The sequence below is a fragment of the Coregonus clupeaformis genome, chromosome 23 (genome assembly GCF_020615455.1).
Source record: "Coregonus clupeaformis isolate EN_2021a chromosome 23, ASM2061545v1, whole genome shotgun sequence".
Classification (NCBI taxonomy): Eukaryota; Metazoa; Chordata; class Actinopteri; order Salmoniformes; family Salmonidae; genus Coregonus; species Coregonus clupeaformis.
Window position 1 is genome coordinate 44829130 of NC_059214.1, and position 19886 is coordinate 44849015.

At 43.5% G+C, this 19886-nt stretch overlaps 1 protein-coding gene across 1 annotated transcript in view; it reads left to right on the forward strand.

Annotated features, from left to right (window-relative positions):
• LOC121536528 (importin subunit alpha-4-like) overlaps positions 1-13921 on the forward strand; it is a 34581-nt gene extending 20660 nt beyond the window's left edge. The window contains exons 14-17 of the mRNA XM_041843864.2: positions 6072-6143; positions 6370-6532; positions 6631-6725; positions 11944-13921. Of these exons, the coding sequence (XP_041699798.1) occupies positions 6072-6143; positions 6370-6532; positions 6631-6725; positions 11944-12042 (429 nt within the window). The 3' untranslated portion in view covers positions 12043-13921. The remainder of the gene's footprint in view (positions 1-6071; positions 6144-6369; positions 6533-6630; positions 6726-11943) is intronic.
• Positions 13922-19886: the final 5965 nt, after the last annotated feature.

Consider the following 19886-nt stretch of genomic DNA (forward strand, 5'->3'; position numbering starts at 1 on the left):
TGACACAGAGAAGAGCAGTCTCAGTTGAATGACCAGTCTTGAAACCTGACTGGTTTGGATCAAGAAGGTAATTCTGAGAGAGATAGCAAGAGAGTTGGCTAGAGATGGCACGCTCAAGAGTTTGAGAGAAAAGAAAGAAGGGATACTGGTCTGTAGTTGTTGACATCAGAGGGATCGAGTGTTGGTTTTTTGAGAAGGGGTGCAACTCTCGCTCTCTTGAAGATGGAAGGGACATAGCCAGCGGGCTATGAGTTGATGAGCGAAGTGAGGTAAGGGAGAAGGTCACCGGAGATGGTCTGGAGAAGAGAGGAGGGGATAGGGTCAAGCGGGCAGGTTGTTGGGCGGCCGGCCGTCACAAGTCGCAAGATTTCATCTGGAGAGAGAGGGGAGAAAGAGGTCAAAGCATAGGGTAGGGCAGTGTGAGCAGGACCAGCAGTGTCATTTGACTTAACAAATGAGGATCGGATGTCGTCAACCTTCTTTTCAAAATGGTTGACGAAGTCATCCACAGAGAGGGATAAGGGGGAGGGGGAGGAGGATTCAGCAGGGAGGAGTAGGTGGCAAAGAGCTTCCTAGGGTTAGAGGCAAATGCTTGGAATTTAGAGTGGTAGAAAGTGGCTTTAGCAGCAGAAACAGATGAAGAAAATGTAGAGAGGAGGGAGTGAAAAGATGCCAGGTCTGCAGGGAGTCTAGTTTTCCTCCATTTCCGCTCGGCTGCCCGGAGCCCTGTTCTGTGAGTTCGCAATGAGTCGTCAAACCACGGAGCAGGAGGGGAGGACCGAGCCGGCCGGGAGGATAGGTGACATAGAGAGTCAAAGGATGCAGAAAGGGAGGAGAGGAGGGTTGAGGAGGCAGAATCAGGAGATTGGAGGGAGAAGAATTGAGCAGAGGGAAGAGATGAGAGGATGGAAGAGGAGAGAGTAGCGGGAGAGAGAGCGAAGGTTGCGACGGCGCATTACCATCTGAGTAGGGGCAGAGTGAGTAGTGTTGGAGGAGAGCGAGAGAGAAAAGGATACAAAGTAGTGGTCGGAGACATGGAGGGGAGTTGCAGTGAGATTAGTAGAAGAACAGCATCTAGTAAAGATGAGGTCAAGCGTATTGCCTGCCTTGTGAGTAGGGGGGGACGGTGAGAGGGTGAGGTCAAAAGAGGAGCGGAGAGGCAGAGAGAAATGAGTCAAAGGCAGACGTAGGGAGGTTGAAGTCACCCAGAACTGTGAGGGGTGAGCCATCCTCAGGAAAGGAATTTATCAAGGCGTCAAGCTCATTGATGAACTCTCCAAGGGAACCTGGAGGGTGATAAATGACAAGGATGTTAAGCTTGAATGGGCTAGTGACTGTGACAGCATGGAATTCAAATGAGGAGATCGACAGATGGGTCAGGGGAAAAAGAGAGAATGTCCACTTGGGAGAGATGAGGATTCCTGTGCCACCGCCGCGCTAACCAGATGCTCTCGGGGTATGCGAGAACATATGATCAGACGAGGAAAGAGCAGTAGGAGTAGTACTGTTTTCTGTGGTAATCCATATTTCCGTCAGCGCCAAGAAGTCGAGGGACTGGAGGGTGGCATAGGCTGAGATGAACTCTGCCTTGTTGGCCGCATAACAGCAGTTCCACAGGCTACCGGAGACCTGGAACTCCACGTGGGTCGTGCGTGCAGGGACCACCAGATTAGAGTGGCAGCAGCCACGCCGTGTGAAGCGTTTGTATGGCCTGTGCGGAGAGGAGAGAACAGGGATAGACAGACACATAGTTGACAGGCTACAGAAAAGGCTACAATAATGCAAAGGAGATCGGAATGAAATTAACTAAGCATCTGGGAAAGCGAGAGAGTGGGGCCTCCCTCACGTTTCACTGAAACACTCAAATATAACTCTCCCAACTTCCACTTTAGATTAATAGACTTTAGTTAGTGTCTGGTCTATTAGGGATGTTACCAAACAGACTAGTTCTGTCTCTTACCTCTAGTTGGCGTCTGGTCTATTAGCGATGTTACCAACAGACTAGTTCTGTCTCAAACAAAATCCGTATACTGTACAGTTTAAATTAGTCTTATTCAAAGTTGATTTAATATTTATCAATGTGCTCAATTTCATAAGGTAAATGGTACTCGAGAAATTGGAATAATTTCACAATTTCAAAAGCATTCATGAAAAGCTACATGTGATGGTGAATGCGTACTAAAAACATTTACACCAAGTGTGATTTTAATTTTTTACTCAGAATGAAATGTCAAGGAGGATCAGGTAAGTGTTACAACAATCATCAATCATGTTACTAGTCTAGTATGCAAATCAGACCCATTTCAGCATGGGATAAAACATCAAGGTTGGTATTCAGGTAAGAATCATGTACAGTTGTCGGAAGTTTACATACACTTAGGTTGGAGTCATTAACTTATTTTTCAACCACTCCACAAATTTCTTGTTAACAAACTATAGTTTTGGCAAGTTGGTAAGGACATCTACTCTGTGCATGACAAGTAATTTTTCCAACAATTGTTTAGACAGATTATTTCACTTATAATTCACTATAACAATTCAGTGACTGTGCCTTTTAAACAGCTTGGAAAATTCCAGAAAATGATGTCATGGCTTTAGAAGCTTCTGATAGACTAATTGACATAATTTGAGTCAATTGGAGGTGTATCTGTGGATGTATTTCAAGGCCTACCTTCAAACTCACTGCCTCTTTGCTTGACATCATGGGAAAATCAAAAGAAATCAGCCATGACCTCAGAATAAAAATTGTAGACCTCCACAAGTCTGGTTAATCCTTGGGAGTTATTTCCAAACGCCTGAAAGTACCACGTTCATCTGTACAAACAATAGTACGCAAGTATAAACACCACGGGACCCCGCAGCCGTCATACCGCTCAGGAAGGAGACGCGTTCTGTCTCCTAGAGATTAACGTACTTTGGTGCGAAAAGGGCATATCAATCCCAGAACAACAGCAAAGGACCTTGTGAAGATGCTGGAGGAAACGGGTACAAAAGTATCTACAGTTGAAGTCGGAAGTTTACATACACCTTAGCAAAAATACATTTAAACTCTGTTTTTCACAATTCTTGACATTTAATCCTAGTAAAAATTACCTGTCTTAGGTCAGTTAGGATCACCACTTTAAGAATGTGAAATGTCAGAATAATAGTAGAGTGATTTATTTCAGCTTTTATTTCTTTCATCACATTCCCAGTGGGTCAGAAGTTTACATACACTCAGTTAGTATTTGGTAGCATTGCCTTTAAATTGTTTAACTTGGGTCAAATGTTTTGAGTAGCCTTCCGCAAGCTTCTCACAATAAGTTGGGTGAATTTTGGCCCATACCTCCTGACAGAGCTGGTGTAACGGAGTCAGGTTTGTATGCCTCCTTGCTCGCACACGCCTTTTCAGTTCTGCCCACACATTTTCTATAGGATTGAGGTCAGGGTTTTGTGATGGCCACTCCAATACCTTGACTTTGTTGTCCTTAAGCCATTTTGGAAGTATGCTTGGGGTCATTATCCATTTGGAAGACCCATTTGCGACCAAGCTTTAACTTCCTGACTGATGTCTTGATGTTGCTTCAATATATCCACATAATTTTCCTTCCTCATGATGCCATCTATTTTGTGAAGTGCACCAGTCCCTTCTGCAGCAAAGCACCCCCACAGCATGATGCTGCCACCCCCGTGCTTCACGGTTGGGATGGTGATCTTCGGCTTGCAAGCCACCCCCTTTTCCTCCAAACATAACAATGGTCATTATGGCCAAACAAATCTATTTTTGTTTCATCAGACCAGAGGACATTTCTCCAAAAAGTAAGATCTTTGTCCCCATGTGCAGTTGCAAACAATAGTCTGGCTTTTTAATGGCGGTTTTGGAACAGTGGCTTCTTCCTTGATGAGCGGCCTTTCAGGTTGGCCCTCCTGTAGCTCAGTTGGTAGAGCATGGCGCTTGCAACGCAAGGGTTGTGGCGTCGTTTCCCACGGGGGGCCAGTATGAAAAATGTATGCACTCACTAATTGTAAGTCGCTCCGGATAAGAGCGTCTGCTAAATGACTAAAATGTAAATGTGAATATAGGACTCGTTTTACTGTGGATATAGATACTTTTGTACCTGTGTCCTCCAGCATCTTCACAAGGTCCTTTGCTGTTGTTCTGGGATTGATTTGCACTTTTCGCACCAAAGTACGTTAATCTCTAGGAGACAGAACGCGTCTCCTTCCTGAGCGGTATGATGGCTGCGTGGTCCCATGGTGTTTATACTTGCGTACTATTGTTTGTACAGATGAACGTGGTACCTTCAGGCATTTGGAAATTGCTCCCAAGGATGAACCAGACTTCTACAATTATTTTTCTGAGGTCTTGGCTGAGTTTCTTTTGATTTTCCTATGTCAAGCAAATAGGCACTGAGTTTGAAGGTAGGCCTTGAAATTCATCCACAGGTACACCTCCAATTGACTCAAACGATGTCAATTATCCTATCAGAAGCTTCTAAAGCCATGACATCATTTTCTGGAATTTTCCAAGCTGTTTAAAGGCACAGTCAACTTGGTGTATGTAAACTTCTGACCCACTGGAATTGTGATATAGTGAATTATAAGTGAAATAATCTGTCTGTAAACAATTGTTGGAAAAATTACTTGTCATGCACAAAGTAGATGTCCTAACCGACTTGCCAAAACTATAGTTTGTTAACAAGAAATTTGTGGAGTGGTTGAAAAATGAGTTTTAATGACTCCAACCTAAGTGTATTTAAACTTCCGACTTCAACTGTATATCCACAGTAAAACGAGTCCTATATCGACATAACCTGAAAGGCTGCTCAGCAAGGAAGAAGCCACTGCTCCAAAACCGGCATAAAAAAACCAGACTACGGTTTGCAACTGCACATGGGGACAAAGATCGTACTTTTTGGAGAAATGTCCTCTGGTCTGATGAAACAAAAATAGAACTGTTTGGCCATAATGACCATTTATGTTTGGAGGAAAAAGGGGATGCTTGCAAGCCGAAGAACACCATCCCAACCGTGAAGCACGGGGGTGGCAGCATCATGCACTTCACAAAATAGATGGCATCATAAGGAAGGAAAATGATGTGGATATATTGAAGCGACATCAGTCAGGAAGTTAAAGCTAGGTCGCAAATGGGTCTTCCAAATGGACAATGACCCCAAGCATACTTCCAAAGTTGTGGCAAAATGGCTTAAGGACAACAAAGCCAAGGTATTGGAGTGGCCTTCACAAAGCCCTGACCTCAGTCCTATAGAAAATGTGTGGGCTGAACTGAAAAAGCGTGTGCGAGCAAGGAGGCCTACAAACCTGATTCAGTTACACCAGCTCTGTCAGGAGGAAGGGGCCAAAATTCACCCAACTTGTTGTGGGAAGCTTGTGGAAGGCTACCAGAAACGTTTGACCCAACTTAAACAATTTAAAGGCAATGCTACCAAATGCTAATTGAGTGTATGTAAACATCTGACCCATTTGGGAATGTGATTAAATAAATAAAAGCTGAAATAAATTATTCTCCCTATTATTCTGACATTTCACATTCTTAAAATAAAGTGGTGATCCTAACTGACCTAAGACAGGGAATTTCTACTAGGATTAAATGTCAGGAATTGTGAAGAACTGAGTTGAAATATATTTGGCTAAGGTGTATGTAAACTTCCGACTTCAACTGTAAATAATAAATAATCAACCAGTGCAGATATGAATTGCCTTAGTCAATTCAATCATCTTTTTCTTGCCAAGGTAGGATTTACCCTCCGTCGTCCTCTTCCAAACCTCTCCTCTCCACTTTGAATGACCTTTTCTTGACTGGCTGGCCATTTCTCCTCCCCCTCGGTTGTGCCTCTACAAGCAAAAATGTACTTAAGTACATATAACTCATTACTTTTAGCGTGTTACTACCCACCTCTGCCCGTTTGGAACACTGACAAGTAGAGATAATAAAGGATATATCTGATTGGGTGGGCCTGGCTCCGCCGTACGTACATGGCTGGTGTCTGTGTGAGCCTGAGAGAGATTATATTCCTGTCATTGCTGTGTAGTGATATGTTACGTAGTGCTGACAGCCTGTGTGTCTGCAGGGGGACTTTGGGACTCAGAAGGAGGCAGCATGGGCCATCAGCAACCTCACCATCAGTGGCAGGAAAGACCAGGTGAGTCTTACACACACTGCAACCTCTATCAGCCATAGGAGAGACTACTGACTTAGACATGGACCGGTACGGGGCTGCACTGCCATGCCAGGGCCTCTAGAGCTGGAGCATTCATACTAGTGAGTTTATTAACTAGTCTAATGCCAGTGACTGAACCTGCTTACACAATCATAAGTGTCAGCAGTTATTTGTCAGAAATGCTTACTGCTGTCTTTTCTGTGTGTAGGTGGAGTACCTGGTGCAGCAGAATGTAGTCCCTCCGTTCTGCAGCCTGCTGTCAGTGAAGGACTCCCAGGTGGTCCAGGTGCTCCTAGACGGCCTCAAGAACGTCCTCATCATGGCCGGGGACGAGGCCAGCACCGTCACTGAGATCATAGAGGAGTGTGGAGGTGTGTGTGCCTGCATATTCTCATGATGGGTAGAGGAGGTACTGTATGTCTGAAGTGAATTGATGCTTTCTGACTGTTCCTCCCTCTGATCTGCTCAGGTCTGGAGAAGATTGAGAATCTGCAGCAACATGAGAATGAGGACATCTACAAACTAGCCTTCGAGATTATTGACCAGTACTTCTCAGGCGACGATGTGAGTTAGAAATCACACACAGTCCAGGGTTTCCTTTAGGAAAATGTGGCGCCAGACATTTGACCTGAAGCATTTTCATTAACCCGACCCATATGCATTGGGTGCGTAACCTGATTAGGGCGTCCACCCACGGTGCTCAGATTGACAAATCACATTTAGATTAAGGTAAATAATCTTAACAGAACATGCAACTCGAGGATGCAACGGCGTGCGTCCTTACCGAATTCCGATGCGCACTTTGAAAATGTTAGAATAACTGTCCACATTTTACTTTTCCTCAGCCAGTAGAAAAGTTGACCTAATCTATTGGTCAGCTTGTTCTCTATGAGAAATAAATAGCCTTTTCAAAACACTGTTTCAGTTGTGGGAAGATAGATCCCAAATTCATCCAACCAGTAGGCCTAGGCTACATTAAAATCAAATACAAAAAACTTAAAAAGCAATAAGGCTGATGCGACAGATGAGAACGCTTAGCTTAAAATGTTGATAAACTATTTCTTCACATTATTATAGCAATGTGCACAAGGCAGTAGACTATACACAAATGTTTCTTTCACAATGCAATTAGCGGTAAAACACTGTTGTCAAAAGTGCACCGCACTTGTGAGCAGTTTCATGTCACAGAGATGACTAGGATTGTGACATTGGCCATTGCCTACTGGACAATGAAAGAAAGTTGATTTGAAAACCAAAAGAACATCAGTGAAATAGGCTAGCCTACTGGTTTCAGTGGCAAATTGAAGTATTTATAAAATAATTGCCTCCACGGATATGGTCGGATTTTGGCTAGGCTACTTTGAAGCAAGGTGCTTCATAATATGTAGTAAAAGGTTCTGGTTTCAAACAATTAAAGCTGCAATATGTAACTTTTTGGGCGACCTGACCAAATTCACATAGAAACGTGAGTTATAGATCTGTCATTCTCATTGAAGAAAGTCTAAAAAGCAGATCTGTTCTATGTGTACTATTTCTATGCTTCCTGTTCTTTAAGTTTAATTTTTGCGATTTTTACTTTCGGTTTTGTACACCAGCTTCAAACAGCTGAAAATACAATATTTTTGGTTATGGATAAGATGCACTACATTACCAAAAGTATGTGGACACCTGCTCGTCAAACATCTCATTCCAAAATCATGGGCGTTAATTTGAAGTTTGTCCCCCCCCTTTGCTGCTATAACAGCCTTCACTCTTCTGGGAAGGCGTTCCACTAGATGTTGGAACATTGCTGCGGGGACTTGCTTCCATTCAGCCACGAGCATTCGTGAGGTCGGGCAATGATGTTGGCCAATTAGGAATGGCTCGCGGTCGGCGTTCCAATTCATCCCAAAGGTGTTAGATGGGGTCGAGGTCAGGGCTCTGTGCAGGCCAGTGAAAAGTCAAGTTCTTCCACACCGACCTACAGTGGGGGGGAAAAAAGTATTTAGTCATCCACCAATTGTGCAAGTTCTCCCACTTAAAAATATGAGAGAGGCCTGTAATTTTCATCATAGGTACACGTCAACTATGACAGACAAATTGAGAGAGAAAAAATCCAGAAAATCACATTGTAGGATTTTTAATGAATTTATTTGCAAATTATGGTGGAAAATAAGTATTTGGTCACCTACAAACAAGCAAGATTTCTGGCTCTCACAGACCTGTAACTTCTTCTTTAAGAGGCTCCTCTGTCCTCCACTCGTTACCTGTATTAATGGCACCTGTTTGAACTTGTTATCAGTATAAAAGACACCTGTCCACAACCTCAAACAGTCACACTCCAAACTCCACTATGGCCAAGACCAAAGAGCTGTCAAAGGATACCAGAAACAAAATTGTAGACCTGCACCAGGCTGGGAAGACTGAATCTGCAATAGGTAAGCAGCTTGGTTTGAAGAAATCAACTGTGGGAGCAATTATTAGGAAATGGAAGACATACAAGACCACTGATAATCTCCCACGATCTGGGGCTCCACGCAAGATCTCACCCGTGGGGTCAAAATGATCACAAGAACGGTGAGCAAAAATCCCAGAACCACACGGGGGGACCTAGTTAATGACCTGCAGAGAGCTGGGACCAAAGTAACAAAGCCTACCATCAGTAACACACTACGCCGCCAGGGACTCAAATCCTGCAGTGCCAGACGTGTCCCCCTGCCAGTACATGTCCAGGCCCGTCTGAAGTTTGCTAGAGTGCATTTGGATGATCCAGAAGAGGATTGGGAGAATGTCATATGGTCAGATGAAACCAAAATAGAACTTTTTGGTAAAAACTCAACTCGTCGTGTTTGGAGGACAAAGAATGCTGAGTTGCATCCAAAGAACACCATACCTACTGTGAAGCATGGGGGTGAAAACATCATGCTTTGGGGCTGTTTTTCTGCAAAGGGACCAGGACGACTGATCCGTGTAAAGGAAAGAATGAATGGGGCCATGTATCGTGAGATTTTGAGTGAAAACCTCCTTCCATCAGCAAGGGAATTGAAGATGAAACGTGGCTGGGTCTTTCAGCATGACAATGATCCCAAACACACCGCCCGGGCAACGAAGGAGTGGCTTCGTAAGAAGCATTTCAAGGTCCTGGAGTGGCCTAGCCAGTCTCCAGATCTCAACCCCATAGAAAATCTTTGGAGGGAGTTGAAAGTCCGTGTTGCCCAGCGACTGCCCCAAAACATCACTGCTCTAGAGGAGATCTGCATGGAGGAATGTGCCAAAATACCAGCAACAGTGTGTGAAAACCTTGTGAAGACTTACAGAAAACGTTTGACCTGTGTCATTGCCAACAAAGGGTATATAACAAAGTATTGAGAAACTTTTGTTATTGACCAAATACTTATTTTCCACCATAATTTGCAAATAAATTCATAAAAAATCCTACAATGTGATTTTCTGGATTCTTTTTCTCATTTTGTCTGTCATAGTTGACGTGTACCTATGATGAAAATTACAGGCCTCATCTTTTTAAGTGGGAGAACTTGCACAATTGGTGGCTGACTAAATACTTTTTTTCGCCACTGTAGATGCCATTTCTGTATGGACCTCACTTTGTGCACGGGGTCATTGTCATGCTGAAACAGGAAAGGGCCTTCCCCAAATTGTTGCCACAAAGTTGGAAGCACAGAATCGTCTAGAATGTAATTGTATAATGTAGCATTAAGATTTCCCTTCACTGGAACTATGGGGCCTTGCCCGAACCATGAAAAACAGCCCCAGACCAATTTTCCTCCTCCAACAAAGTGTACAGTTAGCGCTATGCATTCGGGCAGGTAGCGTTCTCCTGGCATCCGCCAAAACCAGATTTGTCCATCAGACTGCCAGATGATGAAGCGCGATTCATCACTCCATTGAACGCGTTCCCACTGCTCCAGAGTCCAATGGCGGTGAGCTTTGCAGCACTCCAGCCAACGCTTGGCATTGTGCATGGTGATCTTATGCTTGTGTGTGCGGCTTCTTGGCAATGGAAACCCATTTCATGAAGCTCCCAACAAACAGTTATTGTGCTGAAGTTGCTTCCAGATGCAGTTTGGACCTCGGTAGTGAGTGTTGAAACTGAGGACAGACATTTTTACGCACTTCAGCACTCAGTGGTCCCGTTGTGTCAGCAATGGGTGTAGCTGAAATAGCCGAATCCACTCATTTGTGTCCACTTACTTTTGTGTGTATATAGTGCATTTCACAGCAGTTTTAAATGGTACAATGATTCTCTACACTATACTTGCTTGCTTTGTGACATAAACTGAAGTTAGGAAGGCTATTTGAATTTTAGCAACCAGGAAATGGCGGAGCGATTTCTGCGTAGTGCATCTTTTTTAAGGATATGTTTTCAAAATGCATACTGTCCCCAGCTCACTGCAAAGTGATGTGATGCGCTGAAGCCTGCCTACCGTTGCCAGCTTCTGGAATTGTGTACAGATCCTTGCGACGTGGGGCCGTGCATTATCATGCTGAAACGTGGTGGCAGCAGATGAGTGGCACGACAATGGGCCTCAGGATCTCGTCACGGTATCTCTGTGCATTCAAATTGCCATCGATAAAATGCAATTGTATTTGTTGTCCGTAGCTTATGCCAGCCCATACCATAACCCCATCGCCACCATGGGGCACTCTGTTCACAACGCTGACATTAGCAAACCGCTTGCCCACACGTGGTCTGCGGTTGTGAGGCCGGTTGGAATTAATGCCACATTTTCTAAAATGATGTTGGCTTATGGTAGAGAAATTAACATTAAGTTATTTGGCAACAGCTCTGGTGGACATGCCAATTGCACGCTCCCTCTGTGGCGTTGTGACAACTGCACATTTCAGAGTGGCCTTTTATTGTCCCCAGCACAAAGTGCACCTGTGTAATGATCATGCTTCTTGATATGCCACACCTGTCAGGTGGATGGATTATCTTGGCAAAAGAGAAATGCTCACTAACAGGGATGTAAACAAATGTGTGCACAATTTGAGATAAATAAGCTTTTTGTGCATATGGAACATTTCTGGGATATTTTATTTCAGCTCATGAAACATGGAACCAACACTTTACATGGTGCAATGAGTTGGTAAAGTTCAACAAGTACACATGTCGATTAGGAGCTCCTCCGGGGCAGTCCAGTTAGATCTCTTATATACAGACAAGTTATATTTGCATGATTTAGCTTATTCATTCCTAATTAATTCCTAATTAACGTTTGCTTCATGACAGACCAATCAATACCTCACGAGGCTTCTTCTCTCTAAGCTGAGACCTTGAAACTGAGATCTTTCATCCTCTAAACAAGGGTGTGGCCGTACTGCATAATTACAGATACTGATAGTGAGGATTTGTTCAATCAGTCAGTTGCATGAACACATAAATTGTTAAATAGAAGAGCACCAACACAACATTTTCCATCACAAGCTGTTTGAGGAGCTGTAGCAGCAGCTCTCGAGCTGTCAGACAGATTTCCCGCTCAAACTAGGCTCTGTATCTGTATGCTGTGTGATAAATATTAAGACACATAACGACTAACACAAATACACACGTGCCAATTTAGTCCCACTAAATTATGTAAATGAGCTTATAGATTTTTAAGCATGACCGGTGAAATGTATTTACATAAGAATAGTATTTCCATCAATGAATGGGCTAAAAAGCATTATTTTGCAATGGGATTTTTCTTCTTCTCCTGTACAATTGGCCGGCATAAATGTTATTTATCGTCTTTTACTGGCTAACAAACGCTGACCCTTCGTCTTCTTTCTCTCTCCCTCTCAGATTGATGAGGATCCCAGTTTGATTCCTGAAGCCACCCAAGGAGGGACCTTCAACTTTGACGCCGCCTCCAGCCTGCAGACAAAGGAGTTCAAGTTCTAGGAGCCGGTCCATCCGGCTTCACTTGTACAGACTAACCCACCCCAGACATTCATCCATCTATCTATCCTCCTATCTGGCAACCTGCTATAGAAGGATTGAACCCACCTACCATCACTATTACTCCAACATGGCCACCCACCTTGCGATGGAAGGATTCACCAACCATCACCACCACCACAATACTCCACCTCTGCACTGAAGGGTTACTGAAAACGACCACCTTCCACCACAACCTGGCAACCCAATACAAACGGGTCCAGCTCATTCATCCAGCACCAGTACAATCTGGCCACCCGCGAGGGGAGGATCTCAGGCAGTCTTAGCCAATGCTTTGAAATGTCATGTGAAATCACAAGGAAGGAAGAAAAAGCCTTTTGGGGCAATATTTTTGAATTGCCAAATGTCACCATTTACACACACGCACAAAAACACACAGTTGAAGACACTTGGAAATCATTTCTGTGCATACTTGTTTTAGAAAACATCATCACAGATGGGGAAAGGATACTGCTGTTTATTTGCGGTTTATTTTTGTGCATCACCCCCGGATTGTCCCCTGGTCGTGGACACTCGCACTCTCTTGCTATCGCTCTCTCTCGATGGCCGAGTGCCCCCAATTAAAGATGTTAACCCCAGAGCGAAGCCATGAACAGGCATGGACCCTGCCCCCCTCCAAAGTCCTAGGACAGGAAGGGGCGGGATTTAGGCAGGAAGAGCATTTTAGGCAGACTGACTGACAGACATTTTGAGTCACTTTTTGTTATTTTTGAGACTTCTCTTTAATCATGATGTGGAGTTATGGATTTTTATTTATTAAATGAAAGGTAATTTTATAAAAAAAATATATATATATATATATATAATGCTGCAAAACTGGTTCATATAAGTATATAATTGTTTTGCAATTTTGCTCTAATTCAGGGGAGAGCAAAATAAAAAAGCTTCATTTTTTTCAGATCTGGCAACCTGAGGTTGGAGGAAAACCATAGAGAATGATAGAGGACTATAGGGCCCAAAAGCTCATTTTAGCATGGGCAGCGCCATTGAGGGCTTCCACCATTTTAATGTAGTCAACTGGGTGGGACTTCCAACTTGTTGGAGTAATGTCCAACCGGGTCATCAGGAGGGTTCAGCCAATCGTGAAAAATAAAATTGACTACTTTAAAATGGAGATTGCCTCAATGCCGCTGCCCATGCTGTCACAGACACTATAATGGCACAGATACAAAGATGATTCCTCTATCCATCTCTATGGGTCCAGGATGTGGAGCTTCCAGGTTTGCCATTTTTACTTTTATATTTTCTTCAGCCTCATGCACACGTCTGAGAGTATTTATTTTTTTCTCTCATCCTGCGGAAAGAAGACTGGACTAACAGAGGATAGAACACGACCTCTGACCTATACAGAACTTTACACTTTATTTTTTATTCTTTTTAATGAAGAGGTCATAAGCATCCTGAATAATGTGCATCTCTTAAACTCGTCTCTTGAGAATACATAAGTATATATTTCCATAATGCCTGTACAAAGCTGCTGCAGCTGAACAGTCATTGTTGAAACTGACTCACTCTACAGAACGATAACATTGGCTACTTATTGTCAAAGACGGATGGGGAGGTTGTTCCGTTGATATTTTTCATTTTAGATTTTCATAATGTATTGTGATGACATGCTGATGAATCTGAGAACAGTCTTGTCTATCTGTAGGGACCGACTGCATCATTGTACCGTCCCAGAGCCGGTCCCAGTTGGTCTCCAGGACCTAGGTGGTGTGAGGTCTCGCCCACGAAAAGTAGGTCCAGTTGTCCGGGCACTACTGTAGAGGTACACTACCGGTCAAAAGTTTTAGAACACCTACTCATTCAAGGGTTTTTCTTTATTTTTACTATTTTCTACATTGTAGAATAATAGTGAAGACATCAAAATGATGAAATTACACATATGGAATCATGCAGTAACCTAAAAAGTGTTAAACAAATCAAAATATATTTTATATTTGAGATTCTTCAAATAGCCACCCTTTGCCTTGATGACAGCTTTGCACACTCTTGGCATTCTCTCAACCAGCTTCATGAGGTAGTCATCTGCACTTCATCACTCTCCTTCTTGGTAAAATAGCCCTTACACAGCCTGGAGGTGTGTTGGGTCATTGTCCTGTTGAAAAACATATGATAGTCCCACTAAGGCCAAACCAGATGGGATGGCGTATCGCTGCAGAATGCTGTGGTAGTCATGCTGGTTAAGTGTGCCTTGAATTCTAAATAAATCATAGACAGTGTCACCAGCAAAGCACCCCCACACCATAACACCACCACCTCCATGCTTTACGGTGGGAAATACACATGCGGAGATCATCCGTTCACCCACACCGCGTCTCACAAAGACATGGCGGTTGGAACCAAAGATCTCCAATTTGGACTCCAGACCAAAGGACAAATTGCCACCGGTCTAATCAATCAATCAATCAATCAATTTTATTTTATATAGCCCTTCGTACATCAGCTAATATCTCGAAGTGCTGTACAGAAACCCAGCCTAAAACCCCAAACAGCTAGTAATGCAGGTGTAGAAGCACGGTGGCTAGGAAAAACTCCCTAGAAAGGCCAAAACCTAGGAAGAAACCTAGAGAGGAACCAGGCTATGAGGGGTGGCCAGTCCTCTTCTGGCTGTGCCGGGTGGAGGTTATAACAGAACCATGCCAAGATGTTCAAAAATTTCATAAGTGACAAGCATGGTCAAATAATAATCAGGAATAAATCTGTTGGCTTTTCATAGCCGATCATTAAGAGTTGAAAACAGCAGGTCTGGGACAGGTAGGGGTTCCATAACCGCAGGCAGAACAGTTGAAACTGGAATAGCAGCAAGGCCAGGCGGACTGGGGACAGCAAGGAGTCACCACGGCCGGTAGTCCCGACGTATGGTCCTAGGGCTCAGGTCTCTCAGTTGGCTTTTCATAGCCGATCATTAAGAGTTGAAAACAGCAGGTCTGGGACAGGTAGGGGTTTCGTAACCGCAGGCAGAACAGTTGAAACTGGAATAGCAGCAAGGCCAGGCGGACTGGGGACAGCAAGGTGTCAGCATGCCCGGTAGTCTTGACGTATGGTCCTAGGGCTCAGGTTCTCAGAGAGAAAGAGAGAACGAGAGAATTAGAGAGAGCATACTTAAATTCACACAGGACACTGGATAAGACAGGAGAAGTACTCCAGGTATAACCAACTAACCCCAGCCCCCCGACACATAAACTACTGCAGCATAAATACTGGAGGCTGAGACAGGAGCGGTCCGGAGACACTGTGGCCCCATCCGAAGAAACCCCGGACAGGGCCAAACAGGAAGGATATAACCCCACCCACTCTGCCAAAGCACAGCCCCCGCACCACTAGAGGGATATCCTCAACCACCAACTTACAATCCTGAGACAAGGCCGAGTATAGCCCACAGAGGTCTCCACCACAGCACAAACCAAGGGGGGGCGCCAACCCAGACAGGAAGATCACGTCAGTAACTCAACCCACTCAAGTGACGCACCCCTCCTAGGGACGGCATGAAAGAGCACCAGCAAGCCAGTGACTCAGCCCCTGTAACAGGGTTAGAGGCAGAGAACCCCAGTGGAGAGAGGGGAACCGGCCTGGCAGAGACAGCAAGGGCTGTTCGTTGCTCCAGAGCCTTTCCGTTCACCTTCACACTCCTGGGCCAGACTACACTCAATCATATGACCTACTGAAGAGATAAGTCTTCAGTAAAGACTTAAAGGTTGAGACCGAGTCTGCGTCTCTCACATGGGTAGGCAGACTGTTCCATAAAAATGGAGATCTATAGGAGAAAGCCCTGCCTCCCGCTGTTTGCTTAGAAATTCTAGGGACAATTAGGAGGCCTGCGTCTTGTGACCGTAGCGTACGTATTGGTATGTACGGCAGGACCAACTCGGAAAGATAGGTAGGAGCAAGCCCATGTAACGCTTTATAGGTTAACAGTAAAACCTTGAAATCAGCCCTTGCCTTAACAGGAAGCCAGTGTAGGGAAGCTAGCACTGGAGTAATATGATCAAATTTCTTGCTTCTAGTCAGGATTCTAGCAGCCGTATTTAGCACTAACTGAAGTTTATTTAGTGCTTTATCCGGGTAGCCGGAAAGTAGAGCATTGCAGTAGTCTAACCTAGAAGTAACAAATGCATGGATTAATTTTTCTGCATCATTTTTGGACAGAAAATTTCTGATTTTTGCAATGTTACGTAGATGGAAAAAAGCTGTCCTTGAAACAGTCTTGATATGTTCGTCAAAAGAGAGATCAGGGTCAAGAGTAACGCCGAGGTCCTTCAGTTTTATTTGAGACGACTTTACAACCATCAAGATGAATTGTCAGATTTAACAGAAGATCTCTTTGTTTCTTGGGACCTAGAACAAGCATCTCTGTTTTGTCCGAGTTTAAAAGTAGAAAGTTTTCAGCCAACCACTTCCTTATGTCTGAAACACAGGCTTCTAGCGAGGGCAATTTTGGGGCTTCACCATGTTTCATTGAGATGTACAGCTGTGTGTCATCCGCATAGCAGTGAAAGTTAACATTATGTTTTCGAATAACATCCCCAAGAGGTAAAATATATAGTGAAAACAATAGTGGTCCTAAAACGGAACCTTGAGGAACACCGAAATGTACAGTTGATTTGTCGGAGGACAGACCATTCACAGAGACAAACTGATATCTTTCCGACAGGTAAGATCTAAACCAGGCCAGAACTTGTCCGTGTAGACCAATTTGGGTTTCCAGTCTCTCCAAAAGAATGTGGTGATCGATGGTGTCAAAGGCAGCACTAAGGTCTAGTAGCACGAGGACAGATGCAGAGCCTCGGTCTGACGCCATTAAAGGTCATTTACCACCTTCACAAGTGCAGTCTCAGTGCTATGATGGGGTCTAAAACCAGACTGAAGCATTTCGTATACATTGTTTGTCTTCAGAAAGGCAGTGAGTTGCTGCGCAACAGCTTTTTCTAAAATTTTTGAGAGGAATGGAAGATTCGATATAGGCCGATAGTTTTTTATATTTTCCGGGTCAAGGTTTGGCTTTTTCAAGAGAGGCTTTATCACTGCCACTTTTAGTGAGTTTGGTACACATCCGGTGGATAGAGAGCTGTTTATTATGTTCAACATAGGAGGGCCAAGCACAGGAAGCAGCTCCTTCAGCAGTTTAGTAGGAATAGGATCCAGTATGCAGCTTGAAGGTTTCCAGTATGCAGCTAATGTCCATTGCTCGTGTTTCTTGGCCCAAGCAAGTCTCTTCTTATTATTGGTGTCCTTTAGTAGTGGTTTCTTTGCAGCAATTCGACCATGAAGGCCTGATTCACAGTCTCCTCTGAAAAGTAGATGTTGAGATGTGTCTGTTACTTGAACTCTGAAGCATTTATTTGGGCTGCAATTTCTGAGGCTGGTAACTCTAATGAACTTATCCTCTGCAGCAGAGGTAACTCTGGGTCTTCTATTCCTGTGGTGGTCCTCATGAGAGCCAGTTTCATCATAGCGCTTGATGGTTTTTGCGACTGCACGTGAAGAAACATTCAAAGTTCTTAATGTTCCGTATTGACTGACCTTCATGTCTTAAAGTAATGATGGACTGTCGTTTCTCTTTGCTTATTTGAGCTGTTCTTGCCATAATATGGACTTGGTCTTTTACCAAATAGGGCTATCTTCTGTATACCCCCCCCACACACCTTGTCACAACACAACTGATTGTCTCAAACGCATTAAGAAGGAAAGAAATTCCACAAATTAACTTTTAAGAAGGCACACCTGTTAATTGAAATGCATTCCAGGTGACTACCTCATGAAGCTGGTTGAGAGAATGCCAAGAGTGCAAAGCTGTCATCAAGGCAAAGGGTGGCTATTTGAAGAATCTCAAAGATATAAAATATATTTTGATTCGTTTTAACATTTGTTTTGGTTACTACATGATTCCATATGTGTTATTTCATAGTTTTGATGTCTTCACTATTATTCTACAATGTAGAAAATAGTAAAAATAAAGAAAAACCCTTGAATGAGTTGGTGTTCTAAAACTTTTGACCGGTAGTGTACAAGACATTGGCTACTCTGCTACCACAAGGCATGATACTCTTTGCAGCAGTATGTTTGAACGGGCCATTAGGCTGCTAACTACTGATTGACAGTGGGGAGTGTGGGGTGGAGGAGTGGGTTTGGAATAGGGGGGTGTTAAAAGCAGCCCAGGCTTGTTTTGGAACTAGTTGTTTATTACTGATGAACCAAACCTTAGAGGGTGTCATGAACTATCCCCCTAGACAGACCGAGCCACTTTAAAGAATTACAATTTCTTTGGCTTGCTTTAAAGAATTACAATTTATTTGGCTTGTATCAGAAAACGATACAAGCTTATGTTTGTTGCAAGATTTTTACTTGCCGGAGAAAAGTTGTTTTAAAAAAGAGAAAGAAATGACAGCGTTTTGGCCTCATTTGTTTATCTTTTCTACATTTTAGATGGAATTATTCTCTTTAAGGTGGCTCGCTGATGCTTTCAACTCTTGTGCATATTAAAGACGAGAGCGAGTTGAAATTCATTGTGCCTTTTTTGTTTTTAATTTATACTTAACTACATTTTTTTCCTTTCGAAAAGACAAATGTACTAATGAAAAAAGCACCAAAAAGCTAGAAGCTGTTGGAGCATCTGAAATGGGAGACGTTTGTGTGGTGTCTCCCATGTTGCTGGAGTGTGCTACGAGTAGTCAACGCTGCTCTCTGCTGTAGAGAGCGATGGTTCTACTCCTATTTTGTTGTCTGAGGATTGTAACCCATTATGACATATCACCCCTCCTTCCACCTATACCAACATTGTCTTCAGAAAGTATTCATACCCGTTGTGTAGCTCGGTTGGTAGAGCATGGCGCTTGCAACGCCAGGGTTGTGGGTTTCGATTCCCACGGGGGGCCAGTATGAAAAAAAATAAAAATAAACTATGCACTCACTAACTGTAAGTCGCTCTGGATAAGGGTGTCTGCTAAATGACGTAAATGTAAAAATGTTTCAAAATGGATTAAATAGATATTTTTTATCACCCATCTACACACACTAACCCGTGATGACCAAGTGAGTCATGTTTTTTGAAATTTTAGCAAAGTTATTGAAAAGGAAATACAGAAGTCTAATTTACAGAAGTATTCACACCCCTGAGTCAATACATGTTAGAATCACCTGTGGCAGCGATTTACAGCTGTGAGTCTTTCTGGGTAAGTCTCTAAGAGCTTTGCACACCTGGATAGTGCAACATTTCCCCATTTTATTATTTTCAAAATTCTTCATTCTCTGTCAAATTGTTTGGTGATCATTGCTAGATGACAAACATTTTCAGGTAGATGTAAGTCAAAACTGTAACTCAGCCACTCAGGAACATTCACTGTCTTCTTGGTAAGCAACTCCAGTGTAGATTTGCTGCTTGGAATGGCAACTGCTTGGCATCCGAAAATATAACACAAATACACTATACATACAAAAGTATGTGGACACCCCTTCAAATTAGTGTATTCGGCTATTTCAGACACACCCGTTGCTGACAGGTGTATAAAATCGAGCACACCACCATGCAATCTCCATAGACAAACATTGGCAGTAGAATGTCCTTACTGAAGAGCTCAGTGACTTTCAACGTGGCACAGTCATAGGATGCCACCTTTCCAACAAGTTAGTCAAATTTCTGCCCTGCTAGAGCTGCCCCTGTCAACTATAAGTGCTGTTATTATGAAGTGGAAACGTCTAGGAGCATAAATGGCTCAGCCGCGAAGTGGTAGGCCACACAAACTCACTGAATGGGACCACCGAATGCTGAAGTGCATAGCGCGTAAAAA